The 15,178-nt window shown below is 36.8% G+C and overlaps 1 protein-coding gene across 1 annotated transcript; it reads right to left on the bottom strand.

Moving 5' to 3' along the window:
* Positions 1-1,884: 1,884 nt before the first annotated feature.
* Positions 1,885-8,235, bottom strand: LOC137717917 (aminopeptidase M1-like). The gene is made up of 19 exons (XM_068457422.1): positions 7,974-8,235; positions 7,455-7,600; positions 7,243-7,345; positions 6,806-6,995; positions 6,627-6,720; positions 5,243-5,396; positions 5,021-5,125; positions 4,827-4,943; positions 4,490-4,603; positions 4,197-4,379; positions 3,711-4,029; positions 3,510-3,631; positions 3,335-3,432; positions 3,032-3,209; positions 2,831-2,945; positions 2,680-2,747; positions 2,496-2,570; positions 2,299-2,376; positions 1,885-2,192 (listed from the first exon to the last, which is right to left on the bottom strand). Exons 1-19 carry the CDS (start codon positions 8,187-8,189, stop codon positions 2,007-2,009), a joined length of 2,661 nt encoding a protein of 886 aa, XP_068313523.1. The 5' UTR covers positions 8,190-8,235; the 3' UTR covers positions 1,885-2,006.
* Positions 8,236-15,178: the final 6,943 nt, after the last annotated feature.

Genomic DNA, 15,178 nt, shown 5'->3' with positions numbered 1-15,178 from the left:
GAGGGCCAATTGGTTTTATGGTGGAAACTCAACTTTTTTCATGGTATCAGAGCAAGTTGTCCCACTTGTGAAGCTTAATGGCCATACATGCTCCGTGCCACCTGATTTGTGTAGTCCACGTATTAAACATGAAAATTCGTTATACATGAGGTGACGTGTTAAGAGTATCAATCTCACGTCGAGAAAATGAGGGATCTTGCATGTGTTTATGAATAGTTGAACCACTTCACATATTACCAATTAGTTTTATAAGATCTCAAGTTTTGTCAGACGACACTGATAACATGTGTGTATCATTTCGTTGTCCAAGTTTCTCATCCAAATCCCATGTTGAAGTGACTCGTACAACTTACACTATAAGTAATCGGGAAAACCTACGACAAAAAGTTAGCAATATTGTAAGTAAGTTATGTCTGTCACATTCGAATCAAATGCACTAGTAAAGTAAAAATTGTTCACCAATGGGGCAGTGGTACTCATGCATATATTCGTTGATTTGTTACACTAATAGGCCTAATGGCTTGGAATAATTTCATAAGCAAAGGATTATTGGTTCCCATGGAATTAAAAAAAATTAAAAAAAAAAATTCCCAGGCAAGGTTCTCAAATCTATGTTTCAAAAGTGAGTAGTTGAAAATGAGCATTTCAGTAAGCTCACTTTGAAGAGAGTCTTAAACTGATAAAGACACAAGTTAGTGAAAGGCAACAAAATTTACTTGAAAAATATTTAATTTTCGAAGAAAATCTAGTTTTATGATTGAATGTGCTTCAACATAGCCTTGGTTTTTTACGTTAACCAGTTTCCAATGCAAAAATTCAAAATAAAATTACAATCCATATGAAATTCCAACTCATGAGGACTGAGGAGTATGCATGAGGTGATTTTAGAGCATGTCCAACCCCAGCCAGCCACCAATTGCGCGAAGGCAGGCATCCTCCCAATTTGAACCACGGTTTAGATAAAAAGTTATTTAAGTTTTATGTTGTCGTTTTTTTATTGTTTATAAGAGATTTTGCGCCAAAAAAAATATATTTTGTAGAATATAAAGATGATAATTTGATGTTGCAGGGGAAAGAAAGCAAAAATAAGGCAAAAACCAACAACAAAAGAAATTTGAAGAAGGGGAGGATCGGTATTATGTTACAAAGAAATGATTAAATAGGTCTGAAAAATTAAAGTATTGTTATGAATTTTCCTAATTTAAGTGTGTAAATCTTAGATTTGATTTGATTCTAGTTATTATTTCCTATATGGACTTGTATTCCTTGGGGATGAAGGATTTTTTCTCTCCTTTTACTACTATAAATAAAGGCACTACCATGTGGATGAAGAATTTCTTCTCTTCTTTTACTACCATAAATAAAGGCACTACGTAGGAGGAATAACAACATCCTCAATACACAATTCCCCTACGATTCTACAAACACATCTCTCTACCCTTGCTGCCAGCCCTTACCTTCTTGTCAGATAAAATAGGCTACAACATGTTATTAACACGCTCCTACCATTACGCTTACCAACACGTTATTAGCATGCTCATACCACTGCGCTTAGGAATCTAACGTTGAAGTTTTTTTTGCATCAAACCAATTCATCCATATTATCACGCAATCAGGTTCTTCCAAAACAACAATTTTTATCTCGATATTTTTGCAGCCCTGATAGCAGGAACATTCACCATAATGCATGACCTAACTTTACGTTTTTCGAATTCTAGATTCTACATAAATTATGTATACATTATATTCGGTTCAGAAAACATACGACAATCAAGCGGAGTAACTTGTTTTTGCAACCGTAACAGCGTTACGTGTTGTTATCAGTCTCCATCTTATAAAAGATCACACGAGATTCAAGCAATGGTTGCATTTTTCATGAGAGAATACTAGTGCAATTATTTATGTCTCTTTATTCTTTGTTTTGGCAAGTTCAAGTTACATAAGTTTGGAAATCCAGTCCCAGACATAATCTTCGTTTAAAAACAGAAGCAGCCAAACATGGAGCCCTAGTATTTCGGGTACGCCAACTCCGTCGCGACATCGGCAAGGTTTCTCTCGCTCTGAACACTCTGAACCCACTTGGCGTTGATTTGCACCCGCTCAATGCTCTGCTTCACTGTTCTAGTTATCTTCGGGTTGGGATGTGCTTTGAAGAACTCATCTACTTCCTTAACCTTGTCAAACGAAGCAAACTGCAGAGGAAGGTAGAAGGAAATAACAAGGTATTAGAAATCTAAGTTGCACAACAAAAGACCTCGAGCATAAGAGCGAAAGTTTCTAGAGAAAGAAAGAACGAACCGGTGAAACAATTGCACTGACAAAGCGAGTAATTAGAAATCCAGACCCCCAGGTCTTTGAGATGTGCTCCCAGTTGTCCTGTGTTTCGGATAATCCAAATGGAAAAATGAATCATAGTAACGAAAGTGGGAAAAGAAAGATAAAATCCACAAAAGTGGGAAACATTTTGTAGTATGTCGTAAATCAGTGAGAGTTACCTTCATCCACGTCCAAGCTGTTTCCCGACCTTCATTACTAACAGCAAGTCCGAATACAGCATCCTGACTGCGAACCTACGTGGACGGGCATTAAAGTCAGTATATCATCAAGCTTTAAGATTCTCAAAGTTATTACTAGTATAAAACTTCAACCTCCAATTAAGAGAGAGAAAATCTGAAATACCTCAGGAGTCAATATAAAGTGGAGAACTTCCAGTGTAATATTGGGATCGGGACAAGACGCTAAAGAACCTACAGGCACAGACACATCAATTACTGCTACAATCTAACAGCCTCATATATTCAGCATTATTTTACTAATTACTTATGTTTACCTAGAATGCGGGTTTTTTCCTGGCTTAGATCACTCTCTCTGTAGAGTCTAACAAGAGATTCATAGCCTGATCGGTCAGATACGCTTGTTCTTTGCATTACAGCCACATATGCCGCCTGCAACAGTAGTCCATAATTAACATCAACGATGAACTTAAAAGTTTAATTACGTATGTGTAATTAATGATTTACGCCAAAACAACCTTTCTAATGTCTGGGGGAAGGAGGGGCGTGTTTCTGTCTTCTATGAAGGCATGAAAACGCCTACTTGCTTCATCTAACGTCAGGTCATGACCAAAAACAGCAAGTGCAGTCAAAATTTCTCCTCTCAACATTGCATCTAAATGGCTTTCGCCCGGTTTAGGCTGCCAACCAAGCCTCCTGTAAAGAAATTCCATCATAAATGATAAACTTTGAACAAAATTAAAGAAAAAGACAAGCAAATCTTGTGTCCTGATAGTGTATCTACGTAGGCATTTGAGTTGTTGAGAAAAGAACAAGCTTACTCTGCAGAATACTGGAAAAGTCCAATAAAGAATTGTTTAATGTGATCCAGTAGTCCGGGTACAGCATCGGCTGCAATTCTTGCCAGATTATAACTTATCTGTGAAACATGAGGACCAGAATCAGGCCAAGGTCATCAATGCAGTAACATAAACACAATGCAGGGGCGATCATTACAGTAATCAAATTTGACAGCACGATATAGTCAAGTTCCTCTCTGTATGCACTCAACAAGGTAAGCAATGAAGCAAAAGACTGCTTGCGAGCCATTGACAGGGCAAAGGAATCATCCAAAATGCCTATGAAAGGAAAAAAAAAATTGGTTAAAACTTTCACTATCAAAGAGATAAACAAGCACATGTACGAAATGATGATTACCAAATCTGTCAGTTTCAGACAATTGCTTCTTTTCGATAGCATTTCTAAGCGCAGCTGCAAGCTCATCCTCATATTTCACTCTGTAAAAACCAGTCTGATCCACATTGACTTTTATCCAACTGCATAAAGCATTGTCTTTGTTGCTTGTGCCTCCACATCCAGCCTTTCCTACTGAGCAACCCAGATATTCCTTTATGTCAAGAGTTTCAGACTTCGCTTGTAGTAGGAAATTCTTGCGTACATCATACGAGCCACAGGATAATGTGATCGGCACAATCCATTGCCCATCACCTTGGGAACCGCTTGAGTAGAATTGTGTCTGCCATACATTAATTTACTTATTAGATCTTTGTTCATGTCCTTGTACCGTGGAATAAAACCTAAACAAATGACTTAACAGCTTATATGTGCATTAGAGCTCGAGAGGATCTTTCAGAATTTCATTTGATAACCAAACAACTTTGAAAGAAGCAAACATAAGGAAACCTGATCAAACTCCAATTTCTGATCTTTGACTTTGACAGAAATAACCGGGTAACCCTTCTGCTGTGTCCATGAATTCATTAGTTTGTTTACAGGTTCACCAGATCCCTCCTCAAGGGCAGCCCACAAATCTTCTGTCTTTGCATTTGAGTAAGCATGCTTTTTGATATATGAAGCAAGTGACCTCTGGATGCATTAAAAAGTAGCATGTAATTAACTCAACTTTTTTATATCATAGAAAATAAGATAGTTCCTTCAACCTTCAAGCACACTAGTTGACAAATCAAAGGACATACCTGGAAGACTTCAGCACCTAGATAGCTTTGTAGCATCCGAATAACAGTAGCACCTTTTTTATAACTTATCGCATCAAATATTTCATCAACCTCAGCAGCATGATTGATCTCAACCTGGCCAAAAAGAACAGATTAAAACATAATATACGGTATATACCTGAGAGACTTATATACACTAATACTCTCCAATTAATGACGCCTTGAAAACTATAGTGGTGAATATTACTATTTAAAGCCTTCTGTGCAGATGATCCAGATTCGATGCCAGGAAATAGCAAACTTTAGGAAATTAAAATTAAAATGAAACCCAAGAAAGACCAAGTGCACGAATAAGTACCTCAATGGGGTGAGATTCTTCAAGCCCATCCAGCTTAAGACCAGTAGTGACTTCATCAAGAAACTGAGTCCATATTTTCCACTCTGGGTATAAGCTATCAGTAGCTAAATAGCTCACCTAATGACATTAAAATACTTCTTTATAAGTACAAAAGCATGGAAACTAACAAGTAGAACAATGATATGAAGTTATACCCATGTTGCAAATCCCTCATTCAGCCATAAATGCGTCCACCATTCCATTGTTACAAGATTGCCAAACCACTGGTGTGCCAATTCATGAGCCACGACAGTCGCAACCTTTAACCAAAACCAAATAAAGTGATTAAACATGTCATTGAGTGCTAAAACTATACCTCCCTACCATATTAACCAAGATAATTCTGAAAGCAGTGACATTCAGGATGCGCATTTTACCCTTTGCTTGTTGGCAGCTGCAGAATGTTGTTCATCAAAAAGCAAAGCTGTTTCTCGGTATGTAACTAAACCATAATTCTCCATCGCGCCGAAAGCAAAATCAGGTATTGCAACCATATCCAATTTGGGCAATGGGTATGGCACAGCAAAGTATCTGCAGAACTTATCAATGAGTTCACATTAAATGGAATGTAATGCAGCATAAGTACAACAACAACCAAGCCTTAACCCTAACCCACTAAGTGGGGTTGGCTGTATGAATCCTAGAATGCCACTATGCTCGGTTTTGCGACAAGTCTTCCGTTAGCTCCAAGTACAACATATCTTTTCTTAAAGTTTCTTTCCAAGTCATCCTAGGCCTTCCTCCACCCCTTTTGCCTTGAAGCTCCATCTCTTAGTCGTCTTCCGTTAGCTCCAAGTACAACGTATCATTTCTTAAAGTTTCTTTTATCTTCGGTTCATGTGTCCAAACCACTTTAAACGATTTTCTCTCATCTTATCTTCAATTGCGGCCACTGCTACTTTACCTCAGATATCCTCGTTCTTACTCATATAATTCCTTGTGTGCCAACACATCCCATGAAGCATTCTCATCTTCACTACTCATTTTTTGCACGTGTTGCTTTTTGACAACCCAACAGTCCGTGCCATAAAGCATTGTTGACCATATTACCGTCCTATAACATTTTCCCTTGAGCTTTAGTGGCATACAACGATTGCACAACACACCCAATGCACTCTTCCACTTCATATGTCCAACTTGCATTCTATGGTTGAGATCTCAGTTTAATTCTCCATTATTTTGCAAGATAGATCCAAGACAACAAAAGCGTTCACTCTTTGGTACTTCCTAATTTCCAATCCTCACCCTATCTCATCTGAACCCCCATTTTCACTTAACTTGCAATCTCTATACTCTGTCTTTGACCTTAGACGTAGACCTTTAGATTCCAACACTTCCCGCCAAAGGTTAAGCAAAGCATACACCAAGTGATATCATCTTGAATATGTCCCGAAAGCTTGTCCATTACCAATGCAAAAAGGTAAGGACTTAAAGGTGAGCCTTGGTGTAACCCTATGGTTATGGGAAAGCTTTCGTTTTGTCTTTCATGAGTTCTTACTGAAGTCCTTGCTCCATCATCCATATCCTTTATTGCTTAGATATATGCTACTCGTACTTTTTTCTACTCTAGAATCCTCCAAAGAATTTTTCTTGGGACCCTATCTCACGCTTTTTCCAAATCTATAAAGACCATGGCAAATCCTTTTTTATCTCTATAATGAAAAGGCAAAAAAATCTAGAAAAACTGCTACAATAGTCCATAACATGCATCAAGTGCAATTGCCAACTTGAATATGAATGATTAGTAACTTTTACACATACTCTGTATACAATTCAAGTGTCTTGACAGCAACGTGCAAAGCAATCTTCCCCTGGTCTGCCTTACCAACTTGACAATATACCCGCACTTTGACCCCTGTAACGACATCAAATGTGACATCATCAAGGAAAAGGTTGCACTGACATACACATGAAACTAAGGATATTGTGTAGGAGTTTACCATCAGAAGTATGATCTTCAACGTAATCAAACAATCCGACAACAATGGCCACCAAATATGTAGACATAATTGGTGTTTCCACATATGAAACTGTCTTCAGATGTCCATTCAATTTTTCTTCTTGAATCGGCATGTTAGAGAGGGCTACTAGTTCAGACGGAACACCATCAAGTGTAATCTTGAATGTAGCCTGCCAACCAAATAGCCAGCAAGTCATAATCTCTATATTTGAACAATTTAACCAGAACGGGAAGATTGATTTCTCATCTATACCACCACCATAAACAACAGATCTCTTTTTTCCAAGTCTCAAAAATGCATTTATAACAATGTATATCCAGAATGGTGTAAACATTATCACTTGATACTGATGAAAATCAATATCTTAAGTCAACTGTGTGTGTGTGTGTGTGAGAGAGAGAGAGAGAGAGAATAACCTTGCAAGCAGGTTCATCCCAACACGGAAAGCACCGCCTGGCATCAACAGGTTCAAACTGCGTAACTGCCATATTTTTCTTCTCACCGTTGTGCTCATATACACTGCAAGAAACAAATCAAATCTTAGACATATCTATACCATTGGGACATGATAATACTGAACGAACAATCGAAGATGGACTGCGCAAAAGTTCCTGCATTCAAAAACTACCTTTTGTAGAAACCCTTCATCTTGTCATTCAAAATTCCTTCAAACTCAATAGCCAAAACTCCAGACCCAATCAGAAGCGTCTCTCCAAACTCCAAAACCAAAATTCCATCATCTTCGAACGTCTCGGCCTTCGTAGGCTTGAACACCTGCTCAAACATTCAGTTACTCATTCAGTAAAGATACAGTAGCCAAACAACGCACTAAATGAATTCCAAATAATCTTTCCATTTCCTACGTTATCCGTGCAGCCAAACAAGGCAGTAAAGTTGACAACGTTACAATCATCTTATCAATTCCAATCCATTCACTTGCCCACAAATCATGAACAGAGCAGTGATTAAACCAAAATTAAAACTAATCAACAATTGATTAATTGAACTTAGACTTACTGATCGAGTATTAATTAACAAATCAACATAAAAAGAATGAAAATTTTCATCAGCCAAACACCTCACTCTCCTTTCTACTTCTTTTTTCAGTCAGTTCTACAAATTTGAAAAGCAAATGCGCATCGATTACCTTGGACGAGCCTCTGTGAGCGAAAGAGACAGAGCCGGCATTGACGAAGAGTTCGGTGGCGTTGAGGACGACGAATTTGGTATCGGCGACGATATCCAGGTCGATGTCGACGGAGCCGCCGAATTTGCAGGCGGCGAGGTCCGGCTTCAGCCTTACGTCGTACCGTTTCGGGACGGCAAATTTCGGAAGCCGGGGCTGGCCTTTGAACTGCTCCATAGCAGCGACGACGACTGTTATACTTGCGAGCTGCGCGAGAGTTTTTCGAGTTCAGATTGGGAAAGTGTGCGAGTGGGACTCATCAGTTGTCGCCGTTTTATAACTTTCAACGTACGGGTCTTTTCTGAGAAAATTTTACACGCCGACGTATTATGCATGGGTGTGCTACCACACACTTTTTTATTTTTCACATATTTCGTATTTTTTTTTATTTTTTTATTTTTTTTTAAATCATCAAATGGTCGAAAATTAAAAAAGCGTGTGAGAAGTAAAAAGAAGTACGGGGATAATCTTCTACATTTTTTCCAACTTATTTAGCCTAAACATGTGATTTTTTTAAAATTCAATTAAAATACTTTGATGAATTGTCAACTCAGCAATCTTCTATTTATTTGATATATATATTCACTTAAGCTAAGCTAACAACTAATTTCTTACAATTAAAAAAATTTAAATTTGTTGCCTTATTAAAAATATTTGTTTTAACTGATTTCACATTATCACTAGAAAAATAATATTTTTTTATTTCTATTATTATATTTAGGGTTAATTACACAAACACCCTTTGAAGTGTTTTGTGTTTTCACAAAACCCCTTCAGGTTCTCAACATATCACAAACACCTCCTGACGTTTTAAAATCATTTCACAAAACCCCTTCAGTTAGAGTTCTATTAGTTTTATGCTGACATCAACAAAAAAATAAAATAAAATAAATAAATGACAAAATTAACCTTGTTTATATTCTAAGTAGAAATATGATTTTCCAGAATATGATACGCTTGCAACCAAACACCTTAAACATAATATTTATCATATTATTCCATTTAGACTAGCCTAGTGGCTTTGTGTTTCACGATACAAAAAACAACTTCTTCAAAACGGTTGATTGCCGACAACTTGGTTTGTTGCATTGGCTTGGCTTCTAATTAATCTTTTGACTTTGTTCAGGAGCTTGACTTCCAATTTCTTGGCTTGCTGCATGAGTGCCACCAATTTGAATTCCCTCGTTTGGCACTATCAACATAAATACCAAAATTAAATGAAATTGTGAAGAACGAATTCATATGTAAAAACTGAAAACAAAAACAAAATATCACATTGTAGTAGCCAGTAAATATGAAAAAATAGATTCTGACCTCCTCTCCTAGTGTTACCAGTTCTACTTGGTGCATCGACTCCTCTGCTCGCTCTTCCCGTTCCCCTTGCAACATTCACACCTCTTCTTTGAATCGTTTCAAGATTTCCATTTGGGCACCTTCTTCTATTATGACCCAATGTACCACAAATTTTGCATGATAATGCATAAGATCTCTTTCTCTTTCTCCGGTTCTTACGTTCATCCGCCTCTTTTCTGCTATTTTTTTGTGGGCCTCCCACGGGTTTCCTTAAGGGTGGGGGATGAATGACATCATAAGGATCGTTTGCCCAGTATCTCTCCTCTAGAACGTGATGAATATGACATAGTATGATGCCACATACTTCTCTTTAGTGAAGAATTCATGATAGTAGTCTTATGGGTTGGCTCGCTTCCATATAATGCATGCACACACATGCTTACATGGAATCCCACTAATTTGCCATTCCATACAACTGCAGTGGCTTGTAGGCAATCGCACAATGTGCTTTTGGGAAATGTCATGCACTTCAAACTCGTCTTCACCTGGTCCAATGAAAAAAAAGTCATACTAAGTGTTTCAGAAAGAAAAAAAAAGAAAAGAAAAGAAAGATATACTATGGAATAAATAAATAAAATTTGATAATTATTACATGCATGAGCTACTATAATGTTCCTACATTCTTGCACATTCGTATTTAACTTCTTCTTGCGCCTTCAGTTAGCCTAGTAGGCCATTCCATCCCTCTTGCACATCTCTTTGGATATCGTCTCATCATTTTTTCTGTAATTGTATCAATGAGCATTAATATTGGTTTCTCTCCACTTGTTCACCGTTGAATTAAATGATTCTGACATATTGTTAGTAATATGATCATTCTTTACACGATGATCAAAGGCATGCTTGCTCCATTACGAAGGGTGAATTTTATTTAGCCTATTTCATATGTCTTCATTAAGTTTCTTTATTTCTTCCATTGCCTCTGTAAAACTCGCAACACCACATGCTCTAGCCGTTTTCCAAAAGTTACTTCGAAAAAGTAACCCAGGGTTCCCTTTTCTCATATTGCTGTAGATGTGTCTACAACAATGTCTATGTGGAGAGTGTGGAAATATGTTTGCTACCACGTCAATAACACCCTTGAAATACACAACATTGTTAGCAAAATTCATTTAGTCAAAGTACGTTAAAATCACGAAATAAGAATAATGCTACCTTTTGTCTATCTGACTTGAAGGTCCATGGAATGTTGTCTGAGTTGTGACTACCAATCATTGTTTCCAAGTGAGTCATGAAGAATGTCCAGCTTTTTGTGCACTCTAATTCAACTATTGTCATAGCTATTGGAAACACCCCAGAATTACTGTCTAGACTAATTGCTGTTAATAGTTGGCCTCCAAAAGGCCCTTTCAAGAAGCACCCATCAACTCCAATAAAAGGCATGAATCCATTTACAAAACCATCTCTCATTGATGCAAAGCAAATGAAGAAACGCTTGAAGATAGGATACCCCAAGTTTCTATCAACTTGAATCTTCACAATGCTCCCTGGATTTGATTTCAGAACCTCATTCCCATATCTTCTTAACTTACCATAACATGCAGCATGCTTCCCTTCCACGGCCTCTTTAGCCTTCTGTCTTGCTCTCCATAACTGTATGTAGCGAGCTTTAACGCCATAATTGACTTTTAGCTCACTCTTCATATGTGTCAATGAGATATTCAGAGTATCAATCTCACATCGAAGAAATGAGGGACCTTATATGTTGAGTTACTTTCCATATTGTCAATTAGTTTTATGGTGGAAACTCAACTTTCTTCATGGTATCAGAGCAAGTTGTCCCGCTTGTGAAGCTTAATGGCCACACATGCTCCATGCCACCTGATTTGTGTTGTCCATGTGTTAGGTTTAAAAATTTGTCGTACATGAGGTGGCGTATTAAGAGTATCAATTTCACGTCAAGGAAAGAAGGAACCTTACATGTTCCTATAAGTAGTTAAACTACTTTACATATTGTCAACTAATTTTATAACAAGATTTCAACTTTTGTCAGACGATACTGATAGCATGTGTGTAGCATTTGGGTTGTCCAAGTTTCTCATTCAAATCCCATGTTGAAGTGACTCGTACAACTTACACTATAAGGAATCGGGAAAACCTACGACGAAAAAGTTAACATTGTAAGTAAGTTATGTCTGTCACATTCGAATCCGATGCATTAGTAAAGTAAAAATTGTTCACCAATGGGGCAGTGGTACTTATATATGCATATATTCGTTGATTTGTGACACTAACGGGCCTAGTGGCTTGGAATAACTTCATAAGCAAAGGGCTACTGGTTCCGATGGAATTAAAAATAAAATCCCAAACAAGGTTCTTAAATCTATATTTCAAAAGTAATTAGTTGAAAATGAGCATTTCGGTAAGTTCACTTTGAAGAGAGCCTTCAATTGATGGAGACGCAAGTTGGTGAAAGGCAACAAATTTTACGTGAACAATATTTAATTTTCGAAGAGAATATAGTTTTATGATTGAATGTGCCTCAACATAGCGTTGGTTTTCGGCGTTAATTAGTTTCCAATGCAAAAATTCAAAATAAAATTACAATCCATATGAAATTCCAACTAATGAGGACTGAGAAGTATGCATGAGGTGATTTTAGTGCGTGTCCAACTAAAGCCAGCCACCAATTGCGCGAAGGCAGGCATCGTCCCAATTGGTTTAGATAAAAAAGTTCTTTAGGTTTTACATTGTCGTTTTTCGATTGTTTAAACCTGAATTCTAAGAGAATTTGCACAAAAAAATATATTTTGTAGAATATAAAGACGATAATTTGATGTTGCAAAGGAAAACAAAAAATAAGGCAAAAACCAACATCGAAAGAAATTTGAAGAAGGGGAGGATCGGTATTATGCTACCAAAGAAATGATTAAATAGGTCTATGAAAAGATTAAAGTACCATGTTATTAAGAACCTTTTTTTTTTGGGAAAATTTCGATAGTACGAGAAACTTTTTATTGATATCGAAAAAAAGAAAAAGTACACCTAGGCAGGGGAACATAAACATAATCCTTCGTGATACAACTAAAAATGAGCATAAAAAAGAAGGCGGGACAATTGTCCTTTGCTTAACTTTGCTTGGGAAAAGATTCTAGTTTTAAGAAGCTTACTTAGGAATTCCTCTTTTATATTCCATTGGAACCAATTGTCCTTTGCTTATTAAATATGTTAATGTATTTCTCAAAGTGTGAACACTATAAATCGTAGGATGACTTGGAGTAAGGCATCATGAAGAAAGTTGGGTTTCACCATAAAATCAATTGGTAATATGAGGAGTAGCTCAACTACTTATAAGCACATGCATGGTCTCTCATTTCTTTGATGTGAGATTGATACTCTAAATTGTGCCTAATCGCTTGGAATTATTCCAAGCGATTAGGCACATGCTATATTTATTTACAGTATGTGTTAATGAGATGTTAAGAGTATCAATCTTATATCGAGAAGATGAGGGACTTTATATATACTTATAAATAGTTGAGTTGCTCTTCATATTGTCAATTGATTTTATAGTGGAAACTCAACTTTCTTTATGATATCAGAGCAGGTTGTCCCGCTTGTGAAGCCTAATGGCCACACATGTTCCATGTCACATGATTTGTGTTGTTCACTTGTTAGGCTTAAAAATTCGTCATACATGAGGTGGCGCGTCGAAAGTATCAATCTCACGTCGAGAAAATGAGAGACATTACATGTGCTTAAAAATAACTAAACTACTCTACATATTACCAATTAATTTTACAATAAGATCTCAACTTTTGTCATACGATACTGATAGCATGTGTGTAACATTTGGGTTGTCCAAGTTTCTCATCCAAATCCCATGTTGAAGTGACTCGTACAACTTACACTACAAGGAATCGGGAAAACCTATGACAAAAAGTAAGTTATGTCTGTCACATTCGAATCCAATGCACTAGTAAAGTAGAGATTGTTCACCAATGGGGTGGCAGTGGTACTCATGCATGTATTCGTTGATTTGTGACACTAACGGCCTAATGGCTTGGAATAACTTCATAAGCAAAGGGCTATTGGTTCCGATGGAGTTAAAAACAAAAAAAATCCCAAACAATGTTCTTAAATCTATATTTCAAAAGTGATTAGTTGAAAATGAGCATTTCGGTAGGTTCACTATGAAGAGAACCTTAAATTGATGGAGACACAAGTTAGTGAAAGGCAACAAAATTTACGTAAATAATATTTAATTTTCGAAGAGAATCTAGTTTTACGATTGAATGTGCCTCAACATAGCCTTGATTTTCGGTGTTAACCAATTTCCAATGCAAAAATTCAAAATAAAATTACAGTCCATATGAAATTCCAACTCATGAGGATTGAGAAGTATGCATGAGGTGATTTTAGTACGTGTCCAACTACAGCCAGTCACCAATTGCGCGAAGGCAGGCATCGTCCCAATTGGTTTAGATAAAAAAGTTCTTTAGGTTTTACTTTGTCGTTTATCGATTGTTTAAAACCTGAATTATAAGAGATTTTGCACCAAAAAATATACTTTGTAGAATATAGAGACGATAATTTGATGTTGCAAGGGAAAGAAAACAAAAATAAGGCAAAAACCAATATCAAAATAAATTTGAAGAAGGGGAGGATCCGTATTATGCAACCAAAGAAATGATTAAATAGATCTATGAAAAGATTATAGTATAATGTTATTAAGAACTTGCCTTCGTATAAAGAGGTTTTTTTCTGTTCTTTTTTTTTTTTTTTTTTAGGAAAATCTCTACGGTACGATGAGAATTTTGTTGACATTGAAAAAAAAAAGTACACCTAATCAAAGGGTATAAACGTAACCTCCCGTAATACAACAAAAAAAGAAGGGAAGACAATTCTCCTTTGCTTAAGAACTTTGCTTGCGAAAAGATTAAAGTATAGTTTTAAGAAGCTTACTTAGGAATTCCTCCTTTATATTCCATGGGAACCAATTGTCCTACGCTTATGAAATTATTCCAAGCGATTAGGCACAATTTTTACTCTATTAGTGTATCTAATTCGAATGTGACAGACCTAACTTACCTACAATGTTTACTTTTTGTCGTAGGTTTTCCCGATTCCCTTTGTGTGTGCGTTGCGAGTCACTTGAACATGGGATTTGGATGAGGAACTTGGAAAACCCAAATGCTACACACATGCTATATCTTCCTTATTATGCAATAGCTTCCGAAAAATTTCATGTTTCATCGCCACATATTTTCCTGAATTATACTTGTCAGTATCTTGTTAAGAAAGTTAGGGTTATATTATAAAATCAATTAGCAATATGAAGAGTTGAAGCTCGATGTGGGAATGACACTCTCAACATGCTCCTTACCTGTGGTGAATCGATATAGGATCGATATTCTTAACACGTCCCCCCACGTGTGCAAATTTATAAACCTAACATATGGACAACGTAAATCGTGGTGTGACGTGGAGTAGGTGTGGTTGTTAGCACGCGGGACAAACTGCTCTGATACTATGAAGAAAATTAGAGTTTTACCATAAAACCAAATTGCAATATGAGGAGTACCTCACTTGCTTATAAGTACATGCAAGCATGGTTCTAAAAGACGCTAGGCGCTAGTCGGGCGACAGACTGAGACTTAGTGCCTAGGTGGCTAGATAGGATCTAGGCGGAGTCCTAAGCTGATTTAAGTAAATCCATTATATATCGTATAAATAAGTGTTAGCTCATACTTAAAATTTATTAAAAAAATAAAATGCAAAATGAAAGTTATATATTTTTTGTCTAAGTGAGTTGCAATCTAGGCTCGTACCTAGACGGGTCTGGATGAGTTAGGCGGGTGCCTAGACTAGCG

The sequence above is a fragment of the Pyrus communis genome, chromosome 15 (genome assembly GCF_963583255.1).
Source record: "Pyrus communis chromosome 15, drPyrComm1.1, whole genome shotgun sequence".
NCBI lineage: Eukaryota > Viridiplantae > Streptophyta > Magnoliopsida > Rosales > Rosaceae > Pyrus > Pyrus communis.
The sequence above is the reverse complement of the archived record's forward strand: the minus strand, read 5'-3'. Positions and strand labels throughout refer to the sequence as shown.